The 25,305-nt window shown below is 43.1% G+C and overlaps 2 protein-coding genes across 8 annotated transcripts; one reads left to right on the top strand and one right to left on the bottom strand.

Moving 5' to 3' along the window:
• Nucleotides 1-780: 780 nt before the first annotated feature.
• Nucleotides 781-18,411, bottom strand: SUGP2 (SURP and G-patch domain containing 2). 7 transcript variants are annotated; one of them, XM_080565961.1, is made up of 11 exons: nt 18,348-18,411; nt 17,304-17,426; nt 14,466-16,142; nt 13,559-13,676; nt 12,471-12,979; nt 12,201-12,312; nt 10,872-11,389; nt 9,849-9,913; nt 9,040-9,176; nt 5,478-5,598; nt 781-5,296 (listed from the first exon to the last, which is right to left on the bottom strand). In XM_080565961.1, exons 2-10 carry the CDS (start codon nt 17,416-17,418, stop codon nt 5,478-5,480), a joined length of 3,372 nt encoding a protein of 1,123 aa, XP_080422087.1. In that variant the 5' UTR covers nt 17,419-17,426; nt 18,348-18,411; the 3' UTR covers nt 781-5,296. The 7 variants fall into 7 exon arrangements, 4 of the variants coding, with proteins under 4 accessions (XP_080422087.1, XP_080422088.1, XP_080422086.1 ...); XM_080565962.1 differs by lacking the exon at nt 18,348-18,411 and adding an exon at nt 18,139-18,217; XM_080565960.1 differs by lacking the exon at nt 18,348-18,411 and adding an exon at nt 18,139-18,217 and having other exon boundaries at nt 781-2,417.
• A 103-nt stretch (nt 18,412-18,514) lies between these two features.
• ARMC6 (armadillo repeat containing 6) lies at nt 18,515-24,852 on the top strand. Its single transcript, XM_080565966.1, has 8 exons — nt 18,515-18,726; nt 19,257-19,416; nt 19,859-19,941; nt 20,642-21,212; nt 21,723-21,868; nt 22,434-22,565; nt 23,164-23,301; nt 24,129-24,852. The coding sequence occupies exons 1-8, from the start codon at nt 18,643-18,645 to the stop codon at nt 24,339-24,341; spliced, it is 1,527 nt and encodes a 508-aa protein (XP_080422092.1). The 5' UTR covers nt 18,515-18,642; the 3' UTR covers nt 24,342-24,852.
• Nucleotides 24,853-25,305: the final 453 nt, after the last annotated feature.

The following is a 25,305-nucleotide window of genomic DNA, read 5'->3' as shown; positions in this document are numbered from 1 at the left end:
GGGGCCAACGTGTGGCAGTGACTGGTGGCAGGCGGCAGGGACAGTTGCTTTTTATTTCTCTTCTCTCTGTGCCAAATTACACCCAGAGCAATTCGTCTTCTTTATTAGTAGTAGTATTTAGCATTTATTATATAGTATCATATAGCGGTTACACATAGGATTAATGGTGAGTTTGGGAGGTACATACACATCACACGTGTATACATCTGGGAACAGATCTGCATCCTCAGAGCGACTTACGTGTCACTGCCCGCACTGAACAGGAACAGTTATTTTACTGGAGTTTTCTGTATGTGGTGTACGTGAGAAATTCGAACTGCATCAAACTGCCTTTACCACCCTTCCTCCCGCTAACGGTGGTAAATAGCACACGGTAACTGATAAGGCATCAAATACAGCCAGAACTTACGGATTGGGGCTTGTCAGTGCTCTCTCATTTTAGATTGCTTTTCAAAGTTCTGATTTCCTATCCAACAACAGTTCCAGTTTCTGAAACAGGTCTTGGAAACTGTTGAAAGACAGGAACTTTTGTTAACCCCATGAATGAAATAGTCTGTAACAAATAACTGCCAAAGAGGAAGTTGTTTAAAAATAGGATTTTCTTCCTTCGTATTTGCTGCTTTTCCATTGCTTCATTACCTAGGGGCAGGATAATGAGATATGACTTCCCACTCAGAGCAAAGTCTTGGCTAGGAAGTAATTTTCGAGGAAATTAGCACAACCTCCTAATGACATGAATTAGGCACCAAAGGCTGAAGAGAACACACCGTGTGCTGGCACTTTCTTAAACAGCAGTAACTTTATTGCCCACAGATAATGCAAACATTTTCCACACTTGCTGCAATCCAGCAAGTTACCTACTTAACAAGGTTCACAAAAACTATTTATTTCAGAAGTACCCTATTGTTCTTTGAGCATATTCTCATTTCAGGTGTTTATTATTGCTCAAATCTACAGTCTGGTTGTGATTGGCCACTCAGTCATGAGATATGCAGAATGACAGATGGTACAGCACTTCCAAGACTTCATTTTCAATTAGAAAATATACCTGCTTGTAGGATAGAAAACAATCCAAAATAACAGTATTTGAATTTCTGAGTCCAGACTTTCTTTGGGCACCATACGTCAGGGTTAACTTTAAAGCAGAACGGAATATCAATAGAAAAAAAATACTGTACATTGATTTTGAGAAGTAACATCTCAGCACAGATTAAGTGTTCACACTAAGGATGCTGTAGTGTTGTCTAACATAAACAAAAACCAATAAATAGGAAAAACGTTACTGATATTACACCAAAGAAAAGCCTTGAAGGCAAAAAAAAATCCATATTACTCCAACACAATTACTCCAAACAGTGTATTATTTATTAACTATAGTTCTTTTACTCTGTTAGAGCACCTCCCCCAAAATGGGGATCTCCTCATTTCTCTCCAACGAGAGCAAACATCCCTTCTTCTAGAACCAGGTCCTTACATATAATAAATTGTTGAAGGCAAAGGAGGAAAAGGAAGAAAAAGGTATAGCCAGGACTTCAGCTTGTCTAGTAAAGCATGCCACAGCTGTCAGTATAAAAGCAAGGAGCAGGAGACCTAGCTGGTATCTTTAGCAAATAAACACTCACTTCACCTCTAAATAGAAGGTGGCTGCACAATTGTTAAAATTGTTTCATTTTGTTGCAATTTTCCCCCTCATATCCTGTCTTATAAAGGAATTTGATTTTAAAGGCAACAGTAAACCACACACATATACGTAAAGAGAAAGCTTTGCTCTCTTAAAGTCAGTACACAAAGAAAATCAGAGAGACAACTAATTCCTGGGATACGTGAATAAAGGGTAAAACTCTTGCATTCTGACTGGGGCACCTTGGTTTTGGCATTCCTGTGGAGAGTAACACTGCTGTGTATGGGTTTAAAGCACTGGAAGCCACATGAAACAGTGACTAAGAAATGATTTAGTGGGTATTCTCAACAGAAACACTTAGCAGCACAGAAACAGAGGGACCTTCCTTCCCTCGTACACTATAAAATCCTGCTTTACACTAATGTAACACTGCATAATCTCAATTCCACTTGTTAGTGCCAAAAATGATGCATATCTCTTACAAATGGCCAAATTCACAAGCAAAACATTTAAACCAGCAATTGTTTAGTTCTACATTTATTGCAGATATTAAAAGATTAACAATGCTAACATGTTTACTTACACTAAAAAGAAATGTCAGTTATCCAATAACATAAGCAGCTAATGTTACTAGCTAAGCACTACTGCCAATTTGCATGGAACAGAAACTAGCAAATTGCTCTACAAGATTAATGGCAAAAAAAAAAAAAAAACAACCAAAAGACAGTAGACACACCATTGAAGTTAGTTAAAATGTTCACTGAAGCTTGCAGTCTTCATGGAAGAGAGCCTGGAACTAAAATAACAGAAAAAAAGCTAGTAAACTTTAAACAAGGCAATGTATCTGCATAACAAATGTTTCACATGTACACGTATTTAAATTTTTCAAATCAGAGCTGCCTGCAAAAGCAGGTCAAAATAAAAGGAAATTCCTTTTGGAAAAGGAGCGTAAGGTCATCTCTTGGTAACACAAGATAAAAGTGGCAAATGGCAACCCACTTTGAGAGCAACACTGGAATCTCAGCACCAATACTGCTCTGCTGATATCTTGTCCAAAATTAAAGTTTGGCACAAGAAAGATAGACCACACTACAGTCATCCAGGGTAGCAGATTAAGATTTTCCCAACGTTCACCTTTATTTTCAAGACAGCATTATACTCTGCATTGCAATCAGAAAGGAAGGTACCATTTTCCAATCTGGATACCAACAGTTTTCCCAGATTGGGTAAGTAGGTGTTTAGCAAATGCACCCCAAATGGTACTATGCCCAACAAACTCGGGTTAAATCAGAGTAGCACAGAATGCTGATCTGGGCGAGAGAGTGGATTTCAATCCAAAGTGAAACTACACTTTGCCTTGTGCCTTTTTGCAAGTAGCGTAACATATAATCAAGAATGCTTCCAAAATGTGAATGTCAAAGAAGAGGTGAACTGGAAGTTTGCAAGGAAATAAAAATAGTGAACAGCAATACTGGCAGCTTCATCAATGAAACTAAAAGAAAAGCTTCTGAGGGGATCTGAGAAATAGCTCAGAAGCCAACAATATTGGTTCCAGACTGTCGTTCTAAAACAGGCTGTGACTGATAGATCTCCTTTTTGGAAGGCTCAAGTTTTACATTGCATAACTGCTAAACAGGCACTGGAAAGAAAGAGAGGCAGTGAAGAACAAACCCAAATGGAAACTTAACAGGTAAGTGTACACTGCCAAATATCATAACTGATGACCTTTAAAGTAGCCTGTGGTCCAAAACATTCATGGATTGTAAGTACTTCCAAGTAAAGCCTACAAGAACCCCCTAACCTAATCTTTAATCAAGTGTAATAACCAGATAAACTCATTTGTATTTCTGGCCTTCATGCTTCAGCTTCTTGTAATGTAAAGGTGAAGACACGTGATGTTCATGGAAAAACAGAACTACCAGCATGATATTTTTCTATACCTGCCATTATGGTTTTATTCACTGATCGTGTGCTTCAAAGCAACTAAAATTGAGTGATCAGAAAATTACACCATGACATGATATTGTCTCTTTTGGTTTCACATACTCATACTGTAAAGAAAAACACAAACTTGCATTCATAACTAGAACTGGTTGTTACAGGCAAGAAAAGTTCGTTGCTACAGAATGAAAACGAAGACACTCCCTTTCAACCAGCAGGGTTTTTAATAGAGAGTATAATTTTGTTCTTTAAACAGCAGGTACAGGCAAGTTGATAACTGAAGAGCATGTTTTCTCGCGTATTTGTCAGTTAGGAACTTGAGATGCTGCAACATTACTGTGGGGTGCTATTAGTGGTGTACCACAAGCTCTTTGCTCTGCAAGAAGCATAATGCAGGATGAAAACATCAGCAAGACAGCACTCAATCCTAGTAAGCAAAACATGCGTCAGCTCAAGATAAGCTCTTTAAAGAGAACGTCAGTGAAGTAGGTTTGGGTACTGTAACACTCAAGTGAAGACTTTTGACTTGTTTGAGAAAGGTAATGATGGAGGAGTATGCTAAAAAGTGTGATATTACATTCTGTCACTTTCAGTAATCCAGTCACAGATCTCTCTCTTATTGATGTATTAGTCTGAAAAAGATGAATGATCAGACCTTGAACGTTTATTTGTGGTAACACTGCTAAAGCTTTCATGTCTTCAGAGCTGCTTCACCAAGAAGTTTGGAATTGCTTTTTGTTGAAGCAGAGTAGATTAATCCAGTCTTCTCTTTCAGTGTGTTCTGGAATAGTCCCTCAGAATGACAAGCTTTTTGTCTTATTTCTTGGGATTTTTTCCAATCAAAGAACTTCTGCAAAGCAAATGTTTAATAGAAACAGAAACAACTCTCTAAACTGATGGTCTTAAAAAATTGATGCTCCACTTCTGATTATCTGACTTCCAAGTATCTTCCTTCAGCATTTTCTGCACACACATGGATTGTACCAGGTCATGACTTAAAACTTCTTTGAGAAGGAAAGAGATTACTCAAGAATTTGCTGGACAAGAGCTGCAAATCTGTGTAAATCAAAAATTACACATAAAATATGTACTGCTTGCTTGCTACAATGGTAAACCTTAGCAGCCGAAGTTTTCAAGGAAGAGTTAGTGTTCTCAGACTCAGATGAACTCAGTTATTCATCCTACACTTAAAGTATAGAATCCTATATAAAATAAGCACACAGGTAGAGACTCTTCTTGAAATTGTCGTGTAGAGGAAAAGAAACTGCTTTATGCAGACTCCAGAAGTGAATCAGAAGATCAGCCCATCAACAAAATGTAGTAAAATATAAACTGGACTGCCTTGCATTAAGATCTGAATTTGAGAAGGTTCTTGGCTTCAGAAAGGAACAGAGCCGAAGCAAGCTAGTCATAATTTTAATGTTGCTTATTCTGTTTGTAGTAAGCCATCTCATCACAAAACAGGCAAACTTGGCCAAAGAGATAGGTAAACAGGCACTTCCGAGAACAAAATCAGCTGTTTCTTCCTCAGAAGATGACATCCAAGTTGTTAGCTTGCACAATTAAATACAAGACTAACTTTAACCTGGGAAAATGTTTTAATACATTAGTGTTCAAGTCCACTACTATAGAACAAAGAGTTCTTCATACTGGCATACTCTGCTGAAGATCTTTCACACAGCAGCCTTTGCATATCCATGCACTTTCTAGTGAGCGAGTCTCTTTATGTCATACCTAGAAAGTAAGATTTGGGGTAATTCAGCAGTTCAAGGTAGGGCTGGATTTTCTTGAAACGTTAAGAAGCCAGATATACTCATGGAAACAACCACATTTTCTTGGTAAAGGAAGACTAAAAAAAAAATGGTATTTTAATGTTTGCAGGAATTCACAAACCAGACTTGTCCATTGCACATACCTATTTACTTGCTCTTTTCTGCCTGTACATTTGTATCATTCTTTGACGGAAAACATCAAATGCATCTTCTTTATTTTCTTCCCCTGCAACACCCAAGCCCTCCCCTGCAGAGGTAGCACCCCTAGGGAGTAAAATGAATAGTTAGAACACACTGTTTCCGTTACATTCGACAATGTGCAGAAGAGATCTTAACAATACCTTCCAACAGACACAATTCGAGTGGAAAGTACCTCTGCTTCATTTGGGGGAGGAAGGGAGCAAAGGCTTGGTACCTGACATACCAGATCAACTATAAAATAATTCCCACCTCCCGTTACACATGCAAACACCCACTAGAAGAAAATGTTCCTACCACATTAAGGGAACAGCGTAGATAGAATCATCTAACAGATCAAATTCTTACATGAATTTTTGTATTAACCACTTTATTCATGGCAGATAGGATTCTCTGTTGAAAAGATGGTGAAAATTGCCTCGTTTCTTACATTTCAAAAACTGCAGAAGTCAGAGACTTTGAGGAGTAAGTAGGAAACACCACTAACTCTGCATGAAAGATGAAATTTTTACCAAGGGAACATAGTGCTGCTTGCTTGAGATTTCTAGTACCCCAAGCAAGCTGAAGTCTTGCACAATAGACACCATAGACAAAACCTGGAGGTCCTGCCCTTCCAAGAAAAAAAAAAAAAAGTCATTAACTCATCTCTCTCTTCATCCAAACATGTCAACAGAAGCAGACGGGCCTCAACAATATCAAAACAGCTTTCTACCCTGGAAGTAGATGGGAGAGGATGACCCACAAGAATGCAGAGACACAAATAATTAACAAAAATATCTCTTTCTCCAGGCTATTTGCATAGACCATACCCATTACAAAGCTAAGATTAATGAAAACTCTGCCACAGGAATGATACCCTGTGCCAGGTTTATCCTCCAGCTCAGTTACGTAAGTATTAGCTATTAGAGATTTCATTACATGAAGTAGGAAAAACTTTTTAGATTGCCCCACGTACTGAAATTAATCTGCAAATCTTAAATAAAGAAAAATGGTTCTTATCTAAGTTCTGTAATAACAGGTCCACTTCAGCCAAGTAGGTTGTTACGCAAGTCTAAAAGAATATTCAAAGGCTCTGACAAGCAAATTGAACTTTACAGTCCACAATCCTGGATGCTCTTTTTATTTCTGAATGGTACTAGAGTCTGACATTGCAGCTACACGAACAAGTAAAGTCACATTTTAAATTATATTTAGAAGTAAAACACCTAAAAGATCCTCTCAATTTCTTGGTCTAATGAATGTCTATTATTCCCACATGGAGTTATATGTTCCCTGCATTTAAGATCTTCCCAAAGAGAATTCGACAGGTTACAAAATACCAAATACCTTACATATACACACTCTTAAAACACTTATTTGGACTTTTTTTTTTTTTAAAGCATGAACTCTTTGAAGCAGACACCTCATTTGCTGCTTCCATTACATAAGGGCTGCTTCATACTTCCAGTTAGAAAGAACACTTTTTTTTGTAGATAGTTACACTATAGTTCCTCTTCTAGACTACTCTCAAAATAAAGAAACTAATCAAAGACATAAGATAATTACTCACAGGAACGTCTATCCCACTACAGCGTTCTGCCTTTAAGTGGTTGTTTTTTGTTTGTTTGTTTGTTTGTTGATATGTTTTGGTTTTAGGATACCTCTTGAACTGTAGAATTGGTCAGACCCAGAGCTGTGACAATTAAAATTCTCAAGACAGGGAAAAGCAACACAAGGCTAACATGAAACTCCCTTTAAAATGTTTGGAGCCATCATTTCCTTGAGGAGTCACCACCCAATTCGTAAACCTTTTACAGTAACATAAATTAAAATACGAGTTGCTCTTGCAACCTTTCAAAGACAAGCCGTAAGTTTTTCCAATAAAAAAGAGCCTCAGGTTCCACTAACAACTGATGTGCCTCCATGTATCAGTTTTAGATACCAGCGTCATATAATGATCAAGGTAAGCTCTACGCTGGGATTGGAGTGGCTACTTATTAATCCTTCCCGTTTTGCTCAGAGGAGATGAGACAGCACATGGACTTTTAAACAAGTCATCAGTAGAAGAGCTGGGAGGAAAAAAGGGGAGGAAAGTGTAGAAGCTACGGGTTACTAGGTGAAAAAAAAAAACAGCACTGTATCAAAGCAACAAACAAGAGAAAGCAAAATGTTAAGTTGCACTGGTTTCATTCTCACTGAGATTGTTGTAAAGTATTGTCCACAGAATGACTTTGGCTGGAAAGTAAAGAGAGGTAGACACCATGAAAACAGTCAGATACGTACTTACCTCTTTGTTACAGAAAAGGTAAACAAGTTTTTGTAAGGGGTATAGAAAGCAGACCTTCACTATTTTGCATGTGTCCTTACAAGAGGACGCATGCTGGAAAACCAGTATTTTCACATATTAAACACAGCCAGAAACTTTCAGAATGTGAGGGACTAACTGTCAGACCAGCTACGATTAGCTTATGATTAGCTGTGCAGCAAGACTTGTGCCACGAGCTATAGAAATGAAATAAAATTACTATTATATTTGGTCCCAACAAGTTCTGAAGTTAAGAACCGGAGGTTCTAACATTTGTGATCACCAGACAGCCACAGGAGAGGTACGCTGCTCTGTCATTGTCCATTTGCTGCAGATGAAAGATCAATGGAAAATACAGTAATGGCCACTGGACCACAGGGAGCCGTAAGGAAGAAAGGAAAACAAACAACTTGAAGTATGCCACCAATTAAAATGACCAATACTGTCAAAAGCATGAAGAGAAAATAGAAATCCCTGGAGAAACCGGAATGTTAACCCACAAACTATATGCATGGACTTGAGAGCTTGGCATATGGGTTTAGATAGAAATAAATTGATTTCTGCCTCCTTATTCAGTCAGGGAGCTGAAGAAGATATTATCCGTTCTCTGTGCTGGCAGCAGTGGACACTGGATACAGCAACTTTAAAAGACAAAATGAAGATTCAAAAACAAAACTACACTTTAAAGGAAAAAGCACACTTACCTTGCAGATGCACTTACCTCTTTCGGCACGCAGTGGAATGCATCATGTATTTACAGTGAAAATATTTTGTTGCCTAAACCTAGGGAGTACTGTTTATAATATTCCTAAAATCTATTTATGTGTTATGAATGTACCTAGTATGGCAGCAAGGAGATTCCCAGGATAATACTAGGTGTTAAAAAATAAATAAATACGCCAAACAAAACACCTCCTGAATAACAGAGGCACCCAGGTATCTTTAGAAGTGTCCACACCCTGCAGCGTTCACACTGCAGCCTTCAGTGATGTCAAATTGTACAGCAAGGAACAGCCACCTTCCAGACCACACTTTGCCCAGCCTGGCCAGAAATACGCGTGAAGTCTTCACGCTCAACTTTGCTGAGGCCAGAGGCCAACATCAAGAAGGAAACAAAACACGGAACTGGCCACATCAAGGTGGGTTAGATAAAAATAGTTGCTACTAGAATCCCAGCCTTTTCCACAGCTGTCAGATTTCTGTATTTTGTTCCCATTACATACACTTTTACAGGCTCTCTGATTCCTTTTCCTCGTGTACCCAGGCCATGTCCTTCTTGCCAGCCCATCTTCTGAAGCATCTGGAAACCTACATTCCTGTTTGTCAGTTTCTTGTGTGAGAATTCTAAATCTTTTGGTTTCTGTGGGGAGGAAAAAAATTTTAAAAAGATTTTGTTATTACTATAGAGGGCAATAATATATTAAAAATTAATCCCCCAAAAAAGTGTATAAACTAATTGTGTTTAAGATTCTGGAAATGCAAAATTATGTTTTAAGCAGCACTTCCTGTAGCCACACGTAAAAAGTCTAAGAGTAAATATCTGTCCTGCCAGTTTACAAAAATATATATATTTCCGCTTCAGAATCTGTTTAATTACATTATGAAAGTGTACTCTATTTTAATATTTTAAATGGTAGTTATGTTTTTTATTAACAACCATTAAATGATCTAATGACTGAATCCATACTACAAATACAGCAACAGGCAAATGGCATTTCACTAAATGTTCAAAAAAAAATTACATCGTTTTCCAGACAGCAATGCACTCCTTTCTTTCTTTTTCTTTTTTTAAGAGGGTTAATACACAGATATTATAAAAAAGCAATATTGCTCTAATCATGGTATGTTTAATTTTGACAGAGGTAGTTACAAGATAACAAGAGTCATGGCTCTCTTCAGATTTAGTCTTTCTGAGGACCAGGCTCTTCTGATTTTAATTTGAATTTTTGACAATAACACCTTTTTCAGAGGCTATTTCCTATAAAGACAGTTGATTCTCAGAATGCAATGGCAAACCAGAAGAGTTCTTTACCTTCTTCTTCTTTGTAACTGGGCAACCACGAGGCCTATCATAAGCAATTCTGACAGGTTCGTGCACTGCAAGTCAAATCAAAGACAAGAATCAGCTGTAAAGAAAACCAATTTTAATACAGAACTCAAAAAGTACATGCTCAAGTGGAACTCTAACTCAATGCCTTGGCCTAAGGCCAGAATCATCAAGAAAGATCAGAATGAAAAAAAACCCCACCACCCAACAACAACAAAAACAAAAAACAGCCAGACAACTCCCCTCTGCCCCGCAAACTACATAAAAAAAAGGAGAATCAAGTGCGTTCATGCATAGAGTTTTGGATATATCTTGCCAGCAATACACTGATGGATGATTTACTATAAGGACTTCAGACCTTCCATTTCCATGAGCTTCTGTAATACTCTGACAGAAAATTCAGCCTGGACCTATATGGGGTTATTGTATATCATTTTCATATCACAGATGACAGCCTTCACCAATAAATATCGTTACACAGAGAGAACACACTTGTTAAAGCAGCTGCAGAGCACATGTGATCAGCTTTAAGCTACTTATATCTCAGTTTTTAGGATATCATGACCCACCTCCCTGCTGTGGCTGTATTGACAAAATTTAGCAGGCCAATCCAAAGTCTAAATATATTTAGAGTTGTCAGATACTCAAAATGTGTTCAGTGCTATACTTAGGCCTGTTAAACCTGTCATACACTGATGAACTGAAACCTGCAAAAACGACTACTGTGGGTTTTTTAAGCCCCGGAGAAAAGGTAACATTCACATACACTTAGAGATATCTGAGGAACGATGTTTTACGCGGGTAATCTCAATCTCAAATAGCAAAGTTTGCTATCATGCCACAATACAAAAAAAAATGTTACACCATTTATTCAGAATTTCCTTTTCCATCTCAAGTGAACACTGTATCCAATTTTGTTAATCTTTCAGCCAGTAACAATCAGTAACAAAGTACATAAAATGCTCAAATTCTGTACTGATATATACAAAACTTACTTGTAGCACTCACCTTTTGGTTCTTCTATGAGGCATATCCTTTTAGATGCAGGAATCATACCAACTTTCAGAGACTTGCTGCTGATTCGTTTGCGGGGAAATAGTGTACCAGGAGCAGGAGTTGATGCCTGTGTTGACAGATTTGGTATAGCACCATCAGATGATGTAGCTAGCTGCTTTTCACCTGTTGAAATTTCCTCTCCTGTCTTGGAAATCAACTCTTCAGCAAGGTTTTCCGCACTTCTACCTGCTGAGATATCATCCTCTTCTCCCTCCTCTGCTTGCTCCATTTCTTCCAAAGGTCGAGAAATATCCTCCTCAAACTCCGCTTCCTCCTCATTGTCTTCCTCCTCCTCTTCTTCATCTTCCTCCTCCTCCTCTTCTGAAATATCCAAATTTCTCTCTTCAGGTTTAGCATTTTCCCCAGCATCGGTTGCTTCTGGCACAGCGCTGAAGTTGATAGATGGACATAACTCATAGACTTTCATTCGGTAAAACTTGAAAGCAGAACTGCTTCGATCCTGTAAGAACCTGGACAAAAATTACAGTGAAAATAATATCAGTAAGATTTTCTCATCTACAAGCAAGATACTACAAATAAATCTCTTTTTAGCTTTTTGAATAGTCATTCCAGATATGTTTTTGAAGAACTGTAGGATTCCCCTGCAACATGTGCTAAGTACAGCAATCATTCTCCTCATCTCTTAAGAGGTGTGGTTCCCAAATTGTGTTGTGAAGAATTTAGTACAATTATCTTCATTATGCAGATGGACAAACTAAGACAAGAAGCTAGCTCTAGATCACCCAGAAGGCAAACAGCAGACCCCAGAAGAGAATTCAGGTCTTCCAAATTTCAGTTATGTGGTGTATGTAGAAATAGATTTATTGATTCTGAGGGAGACAGAAAAGACAATAGGGCTCCATTTCTGTTGGCACAGTACAACTGAAAGTGAAAGATCTGTGCTAATTTACGCTAGGGCACATAGGCCATTATAATCAAAGCCTCATTTAAAAGAAAAAAAAGACTGAAAGTACTTTGGCAGAACACTTGTTTCAAGATGCAAGCTGACTACTTAGGATATAAAAGAAAAAGAGTAAATATTTCAGTATACGTGCATTTTGGAGAAATGATTTTCTTTCTTAGTTACTTTGGACATTTACCATTAATAGAGGTGCTGAACAGGACAAGAGGAAGTATTGCTCAAAATCCTCCATCCCTAAACATATCAAATAAAAGCATGCATGTCAAAAAAATAATAAAAGGAAATCTCACTTTAATAATCTTTTAGCTAGATTTTGTTTTTTCTTATTGGTCAGACAGATAAATGTGTAGGTTACTCACCACAGATCTGGGTTATCTGCACTGTTGTCTATGCTGAACTGCTCAATTTCTGGTCCTACCTGAGCAACAAACTTGGCAAGCTTCTCAGCAGTTTCCATCGTTTTAGCATCCACTGCAGAAAACAGAACACTCCTTATCTACAGATCCATACAAAATCTACATCACTGAAGGTCAGCACAGTTTAGAACGATCTACTTTCACAGAACAAATGATGATTAGAATTTCCAGTTTAATTTGCAGTTTAAAATCTAATCTTGAATTGTCACTTACCATCAGGAAACTGAGAGGGCAATGGTAGGAAGAGTTCGGATGATGCCACTAAATCCTCAGAATCCGCCCTTTCTTCTGCTGGCAGAGGGGCCTCTGAACTGGTGGCACATTGTAGAGATGAGGTTGCATCAAGGGAAGAGCTCTTCTCAGACGCGTTGGTTTCTGACATAGAAGGCTTTGATTTGACTGAACTTTGAAGATGCTTGTCTTGGTGTTTCAGCATTGTGCCAGCTGAAAGCACAGTCTGCGTCCCTATGGTTGCTCTCCTCACCTTCCTTCCTCGAATTCCACGTTGTGCAATAACTCCAAGCCTTTTCCTTTTAAATAGCCTTCTCTTAATACTTGCGACTTTCCTGGCATACAACATAGCTCTGACTGATTCTGTTGCAGCTTCTTCTAGTGTTCTGCCCTCACCACCTGCCTCCTTTCCTGATGATGTCCGTCTTTGCACCTCTGATAACTTCAGCCTGTAATACTTGTATTCTAGACTATCTTCATCAGACAAGAACCTAAATAAAAAGAAAATCGTACACATAAAGCCTAAACCCGAAAGCCTAAGAGGCAACTTCATTTCTAAAGCAACAAGTAAATACAAAGTATGCCAAGCAAGTAAATGATGGAGGGCTTTGACATAAATCATCTGGCTAGTAATTAATCAGCTACGCTGCAATTCACACATGGAGTGATACTGTCATATTGAAAGATTATTACACTTGGAAGCATCTCAGCTTTCATTTGCCAACATTACTGGCTAGGAAGTCTGAAATGTTACTATATATTTATTTTAAGCACATTCATTTAATATGTTCACCTTGTAAATGTAAATTATTTTGAGTATCTTGAACTTGGATTGACATACGGTCATTCTTGACAGATCAAAAGGAACGAGGTCTACTACACAAAACAGGAGCAAGAGGACAATTTCCAGGGACATTAGGAAGCACAAAGATTTTCAAATAATCTAGTTAAATATACAACAGGTTTTGATCATACACCCATTGAATAAAATAGTGAATTTAATGAAATATAATCCAACTATCTTCAGGAGAGCAAAGCAGTAGCAGGGCATACTGTTCAAACACACCTACCAGTATTCAGGACTGTTCTTTTGAGCATTTCTCTCTTTGGCAGACAAGGTTCCCGAAACAATGCTGTTCACTAGCTGTTCAATTGTCTCTACGATTTTCCGATCAGCTCGCTGGGGGACTGTAGGAAGAAATAAAATGCAGCCATTGAGTAATTTTCATCAACAGGGTATAAATATGTCACCTTGGTTATTCTTTGACATATTGACATTTGCAATTTTTCAACGTATTGGCACAAAAACTGCCCTCTCTTGGTGCTGGGAGAAATTAAGGAGAATGAACAAAAGTATATTCAAGCACTACTCTGAAGGGGTAAGTTGCAAATTATCAGTCACTTGGTGTCAGTGTTGCAAGACCTCACTGCAAAAGTATCTCAAGTCCAATTAGGTAAGAGCAGTAAGGGCCAGGAATGCTTTAGACAGGATGAACTGGCCTAAGACAGCAGGGAAGATGGCATTCCTATAGCTTGTGTATAAACAGCTTAAAAATATAGGCCTGCATCTGATAAAACTGGTAATGGTAATGTCTCTGACTCTGCTTATGTGCAAACGTTTATTCTGGAACGTAGCCAGCTGCAGATGTGGTCCTGGCCTATCTGGAAGGTGTGACGTTGGAGGGTATGGCAGCTGAGGCAGCCAAATGCACGAGGTGAAAATCCTTGATTTGAAACATAAACGCGTGTGGGAGAGGGGAGAAAGGGGACGTACTTTCATCTGTACAGCCTGGCACAGAACCTGGAGTGATAGCTACAGTAGACAGAATTACCTGCCTCAGCACTGCTAGGGGTTTACATGGAGACCCCAGAATTTGGAATTCCTGACCTAGTAAAGCCATAAAAGATACGAGATTAAGCAGTAGTGACAAATAAAGCAATTACGTACTGCAAGGCATTCTACAACCGTTCACTCACTTGTAACTTTAGCGTCAGGAGAGGGTTTTTGAAGCTGTACTGTGGAGTCTGCTTCAGCTTTTTTCATCTGAATTGGATATCCACTTTTCTCTAACCAAGCCTTCAAGTTTTCAATGTACTCTCTTCCAAACAACGTGGAATCATCGAAATTGGGGAATAGTGTTGGTGCTGGAGCCATTTCCTGGAGCCCTACAGCTTCAAGTATTTTCTCTTGCCTGAAAACAGATGCTAATGCAAAGGTCTGACCCAGAAGTGCTAAAGACTTACGACAAAGAGAAACAGTGGTCTCAAAAGCACTTGCCATTTCTCTGGGGTTACCAAAACCACTGGTCTTAATGCTTAACTCGTAAGCATTGCAGGCCATGAGCAGAGGTGTAACACCTTTTAGCAGGCGGTCTTGCAGCCTCATTATATATTTATCAAAAGGTTTTATTATTTCAAAGAAGCAGTTCTTAGTTTTCACAGCACCCTTGTCCAACAGCATATTTAAAAATTCATTGTCCACCTTGGGAGTTTTCAAAGCAGCATGTTGTAAACTCTTGATAGTAAAGAAACAGTAATCTCTGTGTTCTGGCTTTAAGGAGCATTTGAACGAAGCCAGCATTTTCGCACAGGTTTCTGTCTCCAGCTCAAAGAGAGCTCCAAAGAGCCGGGAAAATTCCGCATCGTTTTTTATTGCGTGAAATCCAGCCCACTTTATGATTTGTATTCCAAACGTTGAGAAAATGTCAGACTTGTCCACAAGGTCAAAATTGAGATTTCTAAAAACATGTGCGGGCTTCGGAAGCCTGAGGATAGGTCTCTGGGTTGTTATAGCTGGCCTCTGATTAGGTCGCAGAGGCAGCTTTGGATTAGGGCGCTGGACAGGCACCGGCCTCAGGTTAGGCCGTTCAGCAGCTTCTGGCATTTGATCAGGTTGCACAGCCGGCTTCTGATCAGGGCCCGGCTGCAGTTTTTTAGTGTTCCATTTCTTTAGGGGAGCTTTGATATCTCCCTTGAATAGTTTCGTTTTAGCAGCGCCCCTCACAATACGCTTTCCTCGCAGAACTCTTCCCCTGCCAATGCCGCCCCTCCGCACCGGGGGTCGGAACTCGCTGTCAGACTGAATTCCAAACTCCACCTCATACTCCTGACTTTCCATGTTGCCATACTCATCTTCCATGAGTCCAGGCGACCTAAAATCACCTAAAATATCTGCAGAACTGAAGTCAGTTTCATGCGGTCCAGTGGATTCCCAAGAGTCGGGATGCCCGTAGTCCTGGTCGTGAGAAGCCAGGCTCCCATACTCCCGGTCGTGAGCCGCGGGGCGCCCGTACTCCTGATCGTGAGAGGCCGGGTGCCCGTACTCCCGGTCGCGAGATGCTGGGCGCCCGTACTCCCGGTCATGCGTAACTGGGCGCCCATACTCCCGGTCATGCGTAACTGGGCGGCCAAATTCCCGATCTCGAGATGCTGGGTGGCCAAACTCCCGGTCACGAGTCACCGGGCGGCCGTACTGTTCGTGGTAATAGTTATCTTTCCTAATGAGAGGGCTCGCAGCTCTGTAAGAAGGTCCCGGATAGTCATCTCTAGGGTCTTCACTCCAGTCATCATGCGGATGGTGCTGGGCATTGTCGTATCTTCCATCATCATGGAAATTGTCTTCGTATCTTGGTCTTGGGACAGGCCTTGAATGAGCTGCAATGATAAAAATATAAATATGCTGATAAAAACATAAATATGCTGATGCACAGAAGTAGTCTTAGGAAAAAAAAATATAATAGGCACATTTAGACACTTGCAGAGTCGACATACCAAAACTTTTGAAGAACAGTGTGCACCCCTAACTTTAGGATATCCCTGTTTGCTTTTCTATATACATTGAACAACTCATAATATGTAAAAAGCAACAAATGACCCAAAATGCCTATGCACACATTGCAAAACAATTTATTAAATCCTCTTCTGCTCTTGTTAAAGCTGAAATACAAGTTCTGCTATAAAGCCTCTTTTCTACTTGATCACAATTTTTCTCAGTCTAGGAAGATTCCAATATTGTGTGAATAATGCTTCTGCTGAGACTTCTCTGGTGTAAAAAAAAAAAAAATCAAAAGCTCTGTTCTCACACTGAACATCAGAATTCCACAGCTGAATAGAAGATCATATTTTCTACAAATTCACACGCAATCATCTAAGATAACATTACAGTCAGAAATACTAGAATTTCCTGTATGGTATCCAGGAATCCCAAATCTAGAACCTAAATTCAGAAGGCAAAAGATTAAGTATTTAAAAGAAATAATTCCTTTGAAGCTAAGACAACTTAAAGAAAACAGATCTCGTTTTAAAACACCCAGTTTTGTATGAATGTAATCCGTGTCGTTTTTCTAGACATTTTAAATATGAAATTTAGGAGACAAAAGAATTTGCAGATGTTTTGTATGCATTCAGTAAATTAACATCCCACTTTTAGTTTTTTCTCTAAAAATAACACGAAATACAAAGATTCAAAGGCCTCAAATGCACTCCTACATTTATTTAACTTATCAGACATCAACAGAATTCCATCCTGCAATGATGTCTCTGGAGACCGCCCTGAAATTGGACCCACTCTCGGATGCAGCCCGAACAGAATTCCTTTGTTTGAAATTCGGGTTTTGCCTGGAATTTGCGCTCCACATTAAAATAGTGTCAGCCATACCAAGCCATTAGCCTCTAAAACGAAAATGGATGTGGAAAAACACCAGCACAAGTCCACGTTTCAGGCAAATACGCCTAAACAGAAGCCAAGAAATCTAAGATAGCTATCGCCACGGCGGCCGCTATAATCCCCGGCACGTCATGCCCGGGTTCCTTTACCTTTAAAATGATGGATTGTGTCTTCTATAGCATCAGTCCGGTCCATGCGATACCTCTTAACTTTGTCCTGCACTACAGCATCAAACGTCTCCCGTGTGATCCGCCGAGAGGCCATTTTTTCCCCTGTAGCAAAACAGCACAATGCGGTCCCTGACCGGGGCACGGCCGCCGGAGAGATCCTCCCGCTGCCGGCACATTCCAGGCGCCCACCGGGTTCGGCCAAGGCGGATTCCCGAGAGTGCCTGGTGGCGGCAGCTCCCCCCCTCAACCCTCCGGTTCCCCCTTCAGTCCCCCCTCCCCCCAAGCCCTCTCAGCTCCCCCTCCTCAGCTCTCCCCTCAGCCTCCTCTGCTTCCCCTCAACCCCCCCCCATCCCTCTCAGTTCCCCCCCATCCCTCTCAGTTCCCCCTCATCCCTCTCAGCTCCCCCCCAGCCCCCTCATCTTCCCCCTCAGCCCCTTCAGCCCCCTCATCTTCCCCTTCAGCCCCTTCTCAACGCCCTCATCTTCCCCTCAGCCCCTTCTCAGCCCTCTCATCTTCCCCTCAGCCCCCTCATCTTCCCCTCAGCTCCCTTCTCAGCCCCCTTATCTTCCCCCTCAGCCACTCTTCAGCCCCCTCATCTTCCCCTCAGCTCCCTCCTCAGCCCCTCTTCAGCCCCCTCATCTTCCCCCTCAGCCCCTCTTCAGCCCCCTCATCTTCCCCTCATCCCCTTCTCAGCCCCCTCAGCCCCTTCTCAGCCCCCTTATCTTCCCCCTCAGCCCCTCTTCAGCTCCCTCATCATCCCCTCAGCCCCCTCTCAGCCCCCTCTCTGCCCTCCCCTCAGCCCCCCGCGCCCAACCCGAGGCGAAGCGCGGCGTGAGGGAAGGAGGAGGCGAAGAGGGGGCAACACCCGCAGCCGCCGCCGCCGCCACCCCCCGCCCTCCTCACCCCTCAGCGGGCCCCCCCCCGGGCCCTGGCTGCCCGCCGCCCCGCTCGGAGGCCCCGGGAGGAGGGGAGGGCCCGTCCCGCCCCGCGGCCCGCCCCGCCAGGAACCGGCCCTGCCCTCACCGAGCCGGCGGCGCCCCCCGCCCGGCCCCGCAACGCCCCCCCCCGCCCGCTCCGCCCGGGAGCCTCCCAGCAGCCCCCGCGCTCCTCCCTCCGCCCCCTCCCCTCCCCTCCGCCTCTGGCGGCTCCCGCACACTGCGCCTGCGCACAACGCGCCCGACCGCACGTGCGGAGAGTAGGCGCGGTGCGCGTGCGCGCTAGGAGCCTTCGTGCTCTTTTTCGCTCCGCGCCGTTTCTCGTTGGGGAGGCGGGTGTGACTTTTTTCGCCCCCTCCCCCCTTGGCCCGCTGCTTTGACGCATGCGCACTGAGAGGGCCGAGCCAGGGCGTACGGCGGCCGGGGCGGGTCAGGCGCCTCAGCGCGCTGCTCTTTGTCAGGCGGAGGTGGGCGGCGGGGGGAACCGGGGGGAAGCGGGGGGAACCGGGCCCCGCTGAGCGCCCGCGGCCTCCCCCAGAGCCTGGTCCCGGGCCCTGGGCCCTCTCCGAGGCCAGGCTGGGCCCTCCTGGCCGGCCGGGCCCGCTGAGGGAGGCGCGGGGCCGGGGCGGGCGGTGGTGGCCATGGGGCAGGCGGCGGTAGCCCGGGGGGGGGGGGGGGTTGTGGTAGCCCGAGAGCGGGTGCTGGTAGCCCCCGGGGGTGCAGGACCGGCTGACAGGGCTGGGAGAGCTGGGGCCCTGGTCCCGTGCCCATCCGCAGCCGAGCTGCAGCGACCTCCCCGCCCCAATTCTGGGCCTCTGCAGGGCCCCCTTATTTCTTTTCTCCTCTTTCTGCGCGTTAAAAATTCACCCCTTTGTAGTATCTTTTTCGGTTTCGAGCTCTGTGCTGTGTTTTGAAAAAGAGCAGGTCGCCGTCTGTGTCTTGCCTTAACCTTACAAGGTCTCGCAGCAAAGCTAATTGCGTGCTTTCCTCCTGACAGGACAAAGGAGCAGGTTCGAGTTTGCTCCGTTCAAGTAAAATGGGATCCAAGCAGATTGCGCAGGAAACGTTTGATGATGCCGTGCAGGAAAACATCACGGAATTTGAAATGGATCCGGAGGAGGCTGTGAGAGAGGCTGTGCAGCAGTTTGAGTCCCAAGGTATCGCAAATTAATTCCACGCTTGCAATTAGGTTATTACAGATTGAGGTTTCTCAAAATTTCGGAGAACCTATGTGCAAAGATCGATCCTTCAGTATTGAAATGAAGCCTGTGTAAAGTGGAATGTAGATACTATTAATGCTAACCTAGTTTAACGGAGTAATTATGACTGAGAAACTGCTTTAAGTGAAACTGCAAGGTGCGGTTTGGTGAATGAAATTGAACTTTTTTTTTCCCAGCTGAGATTTAGTCAGAATTAGTTCTCTGTTCCAGGATGTACCTGACAATTAGAGTTAACCAGAGCTTTGGCAGCCTTTCAGCATCTTTGTGCGTTGATCCATGCTTTACAACAAGCCTATCTTTGTTCGCTGTAGTTAACTTAACAAGTTCTACTTAAGGTCTTGTAACTAATGTGAATCTTGTTCCTGTTTTTTCCTTTTAGGTGTTGATCTAAGCAATATTGTGAAAGCTGTGCGGCAGCCTGCCTCCGAAAATGGTCAAAAGCAAAAGCATGAAATTTTGCTGGTAGGACTATACATTTGTGTTGTCTTCTAAAGGTCAGAGTTAACTAAGAGTTTGAGTATTAGACAAGAATCATGAGACACATATTGTACTGCCTCTGCCCCGTTTCTTTGTGAGCTCTTAAACGAGTGGTTAATCCCACATGGTCTCAGAGCTAGTGTCAAAGAGCTAGCTTGTACTTCCCAGTAGCATTATCTTTGTAAGTGCAAAATACCAATATTTCTTGGCTAGGAAACGCAGAGGCTGTCTTTCACGACTTAGAAGCAGATTCTGCCGTTGTCAGGTGTAGTCAAAGCACAGAAGAACTTTAATGAAGGAAATACGAGTAACATAAGTGGGAGCTGTTAGCTGGCTCTTCTGAGGACTGCATGCAGTCACTCACCAGCCAGGATATAAAACTACTTGTGCATGCCCTTGGCCCCTGTGAAATGTGCTAGTGGGACCCAGTTCCCTTGCTGCCGGTCAGACTGACATTCAGGGACGTTGCGACATTGATGCATGAAAACAAAATGTTGAAGACAAAATGTTACTCTTTGAAACAGCTGTTTCTTAGCTATTTTAAATTCGTTTGAAATTTAAAAGCAGGACATTGTTATAAATAAACAAATTTAACCAACTCTATGGAGCTGTTCTTGTTCCTTCACAGTTCAGGTTGAAAAGTAACTCTCGTTCTCTCTCTTTTTTCTTTTCTTTTGTCTTTTAGACTTTAGATTCCCTTGGGAGATGTGTTGCTGACTCTGATCTCAATGAGATGGCCGAGCAGCTAGTGGTCTTCACTGACCAGTGCAAAGAGCAGCTGGCTTTCCGCTACCTGGCTGGGCAGAACGGTGCCTATTCTGTGGTATTCTCTGCCTGCCAGTTGGCTTCGGGAGACAGAAATTTAATGCTGAAAGCCTTTTGTACTCTGTCTGCCATCTTGGATGGGCAGCCAGACCTACTTGACGCTGCTGGTCAGGATCTGCTGCTACAAACCCTGAAAGAATATCGAGAGGATGCTGAAATGACTCTGGCTGGGATCCGATGCATTCGGCACGCCTGTCTGAAACACGAGCAGAACCGCCAGGACTTTGTGAAAGGTGGGGTGCTGCCGCTCCTGACCGGAGCCATAGTGCAGCACGGAGGCAGCGCTGACGTCGTTCGAACGGCCTCCTCAGCGCTCAGGATCATGACGTTTGACGACGACATCCGTGTGCCCTTCGGTCATGCTCACGATCACGCCAAAATGATCGTGTTGGAAAATGACGGGTTAAGGGTCCTCATTGAGGCTGCAAAAGGTACGATTAACCCCCTGGCTGTTGATCTTAATTTTGAATCGTCTGTGCTTTTTTTTTTTTTTATCTCAAACCCGTGCTTTGCCGTAACTTGAAGTTCCCCAGAGATGGTTTGGAAATTTGCTACTAACGTGATTTAATTCCTTTGATGAAGTGTGCCCCAAGAGAGAAATACAATGACTGCTCCAGAGCTATCAGCAGCACCAAGGTGACAGTTACCAGAGCTATCTGTCAGTCTGTTTAGGAAGGATTTTACAGCCCAGTGCAGGTTTACAGACACACTATCCCTGCTGAGGTGCTGCATTTCTGCCAGGGAAAGGTATTCTCTCTCAGTCTAGGTACAGAACGAACAGAATGTCATCTGTGATGATCTGTTTTAATTATAAAGGGGAAGTCACTGTTTCCTGGGGTTGTGTGGCTTTTAATTTTTTAATGAAGCAAACTAAAACACCTTGATTCTGCTAGCAGCTCTTCTTGCTCATACTTACTCCGTTTATCATCTTTCCTCTACAGCATTCACAGATAACTCCGGTGTTCTCAGTGAACTGTGTGCCACCCTTTCTCGCCTCTCTGTCAGGAATGAATTCTGTCAAGAAATTGTGGACCTCGGGGGCTTAAATTTCATGGTGTCTCTCCTGGCTGACAGCATTGACCATCCGGTGAGTGATGTAACGTGTACTTTGGGGAGAGGGGATGATGCAGCAGGCTGTGATTATTTTTATTTATTTATTTTTTAAATCCTAGCTGTGAATAGACCTTAGAATTAATGCATTATTTTAGGTGCACTTAGTGTTGAAATCCAGCCATTGATCCCATTTACCTCCCTATTTGAAGCCTTATATGCAGAACTAGATTACGTGTGCTCTGTCAGATAAGAACGGAGTGATTGAGCCCCATACTCACGGCCATTTCCTCTGTCTTCCCTGGATCACAAGCAGACCTCTGCTTGCTCCCAGAAAAGCTGAGCTGCTGATTTTCCTCCATTCTAGCTAGAAGAGGTTCAAGAGATGTTCTGTTCTTTAAACTTCGAAAACCTCTGCCAACCAACAAGCTCCTTATTATTCTGTCTAGCAAGAAGGTGCACCTGACACGTGAGAATATGAGAATAGCGTTGCTGGGAATTACACCTGCTTGAGTGGAGTTGCTGGGGGATCTTCTGGATGGCTTTCAAAAGCCTGTGAAACTTTTTCTGCTTCTAAGCTTTTTTTTTCTTACTGAACGCAGGATGTGGTGAAGCAGGTGCTGAGCGCCATCCGAGCAGTTGCAGGTAACGATGATGTGAAAGATGCCATAGTGAGCGCTGGTGGGACAGACCTCATTGTGCTCGCTATAAGCCATCACCTCGCCAACCCTCAGGTACGCAGCTACTGGGCTGATGCTGACGTCCCCCAACGGCTGGGAAGGGAGGGCTTCGGGCTGCATAATGTAGCAGCCTTATCTCACGTTGTGTAGGGGAACGGCCCACGGCTGTGCTCTTACTTGTGATAAACAGCTTGTGCTGAGAGCAGATATATTCTAAGTACGTTTGTTAAATGATTGCGTTTAACAAAATTGTTTTCATAACGTGAACAATGTACTAAACCCTTAACATCCACTTGATGGAGAGTGGTTAAGTGCATGCTTTGGCGAATACTTTTGTAAATGTAAAGGTGTGCCCACCTTACTACATCACAGTTTTTTTCTTGTCCTTAAATAAGGTAATAATGGATAAAATGTTTACGCCTTTGGGACTGCAGATCAGATTTCAGCCACTATTGAAATTATTTAAAATCTGTTTTAAGTGACCATATGAAACTTAATTTACGTGCCACAGAAGCAGGATGTTTCAGTGGGAGAAACTAAAAATTACTTTTTATTAAAAAATCCCCCAAACAGGAAAACAGAACTCCAGTGATTTAGTTTTATTAAGGCAACATCTTCAGCAATTGAGTTCCTCTTCCTCTTTGTCTTGTAGATCTGTGAGCAAGGTTGTGCAGCGCTGTGCATGCTGGCTTTGCGCAAACCTGAGAACTGTAACGTCATCATGGAAGGCGGAGGGGCACTGGCAGCTCTTCAGGCTATGAAAGCACACCCACGAGAAGTGGCTGTCCAGGTATCTGCCTTACAGCTCTTGATTATTCGTTAGGATTGGTGTTGGTTGTGTTCGCTGCTTTGTTTGTCCTTCACTTGACGAACACTGAAAAGTTAAGTGTGTTGGGAAGATAGTTGCAGCATCTAAATGCAGGGCCCCCTGTGTCTGTCGTCCTGATGTAGTCAGAACAAAATTCAGTTTGGGTTTCAGACCCACCTGCTTTCAGGTTCAAGTGACCGTGGAATGCTTCCCTTGAAGGCATTACTTCTCCTCCTCAAAAGAGCAGGGCTCTTTCAGAGCCATCTTGCGCTACTGTGATATGTCACAGAGGGGACATTGCCGTCTTTTCTCCAGAGTTGAGTAAAATGCCTACATGGCAAGCTTCTGATTTCTCATTTTATGCTCCCCAGAGTATTAAAATACCCTAGGAAATATTTTTGAAAGAGCAGCATAAGCTACTGCAGCAAAGTGAAAGGAAAGGTACACGGAAGAGCATACACGGGGGTGGAAAGGCGGCTCTGCTGTAAAAAATAAATAAATAAATCTGTCTTAATATTATTTAAAGAAGTACTTGGTATTGCCTGGCTGCTGTTGGAACATCAGTAAATCTCAGACGGAAGCAGGAGGTTTTGTTGTATAAACATCAGCGTAAAATAGCAGCCGTGCTTTTGTCTATGGATTTTATTCTCCCAGAAAATAGTTTGCTGCTGTCTACAACATCTCACGTTTGGTTGCCCAGAAAAGGTTCCTCGGTTGGAGCCAGATCTGCTTTGTGTGTGCCAGCATCCCACTCGGATGGTGTTTCCCTGTGTAAGATGCTAATACCTCTTGTTTTCCTCTCTCCTCAGAAACAGGCTTGCATGCTGATCCGCAACCTGGTCTCCCGGAGCCGGGACTTTTCTCAGCCCATCTTAGAGATGGGAGCTGAGAACCTAATAACAGAAGCTCGCGCGACGCACAGGGACTGTGACGATGTGGCCAAAGCTGCCCTGCGAGATCTTGGCTGCAAAGTGGAGCTCAGAGAGCTGTGGACAGGTCAGAAGGGAAGCCTCGCTCAGTGAATCACCAGTCCGCTGAGCAGTGGAGCTTCAGAGCACCTGTGTACATGAAGTCTTAAGGGGGGGAACGAAGCGGCATGGATTAACCTGCAGTTAAACTGACCTGGAATACCTGATGCAAATGCCTAGCTTGTGAGGCTGCGGTGAACTTTTTATTGGGAGCTACGGCTGAAATGGCTTTGTGCATTCCAAGGCTGCAAACCAACTCTGTAGTAATCATTCCTTGAATCATCTAATGCCTGAAGATGATCTGCTCCCCCTGTTATGTATGTTTCTTGTGTACGAGACAGGGCTGTCCCGTGTGCTTTGTTCTATACAGTATGAGCAAAGGTGGGTCTCTCCTGATAGGAGCCCGGTGCGTACCATGGCAGCTGGTTCTGGTTTGCTCCTCTGCTCTCTGCTGATGGGGGCCAGCAGCCTGATCTGGTAATGGGAGGGCTGAGGAGGGATCCCATCGTTTGTGAACGTGTTCTGTCCTGTTGTGCTGTTCTAACTTATTTTACTGCTGACCGTATTCTGTGTGGCTTCTTTGTTTGGGGTTTTCAGCCGACGTAACATTTTTAAACAAAAGCACGTAAGGATTTCTAGTGGTGTGGCCAAAACCAACGTGCCTCGCCATGTTGCCATTTGCTTCCAGGAGGAGAGGTCGTGTTCTGCTCCAGTGAGATGGGCAAGTCAGGGACTGGTAGTGGGGATGGTAATAGCAAAGGAGGGACAAACTGGCAGTGGTACCTCACAGCAGGAAGCACTGAGGAGCCTGGGCTTTGGTTACCTCTTAGCAGAGCAGCGTTTCCCTGAATCCAAGAGGGCCATTAGGATAATGAAGAGGCTGTATGCCTCGTGGTCTGAAAACAGCTGTGGACTTGGAGGCGAGACAGAGCTGAAACATCCAGAAAGCTGCTGAAGTCGCAGCTAAAAGCTTCTGCGTGCCCCCAGCCAAGTGGCTCCTGCTGCTGTGCTGCGTTAC

This window comes from Anser brachyrhynchus (assembly GCF_964034855.1).
Source record: "Anser brachyrhynchus genome assembly, chromosome: 23".
Classification (NCBI taxonomy): Eukaryota; Metazoa; Chordata; class Aves; order Anseriformes; family Anatidae; genus Anser; species Anser brachyrhynchus.
Note: the sequence above shows the minus strand (reverse complement) of the source record. Positions and strands in the feature narration are given on the sequence as shown.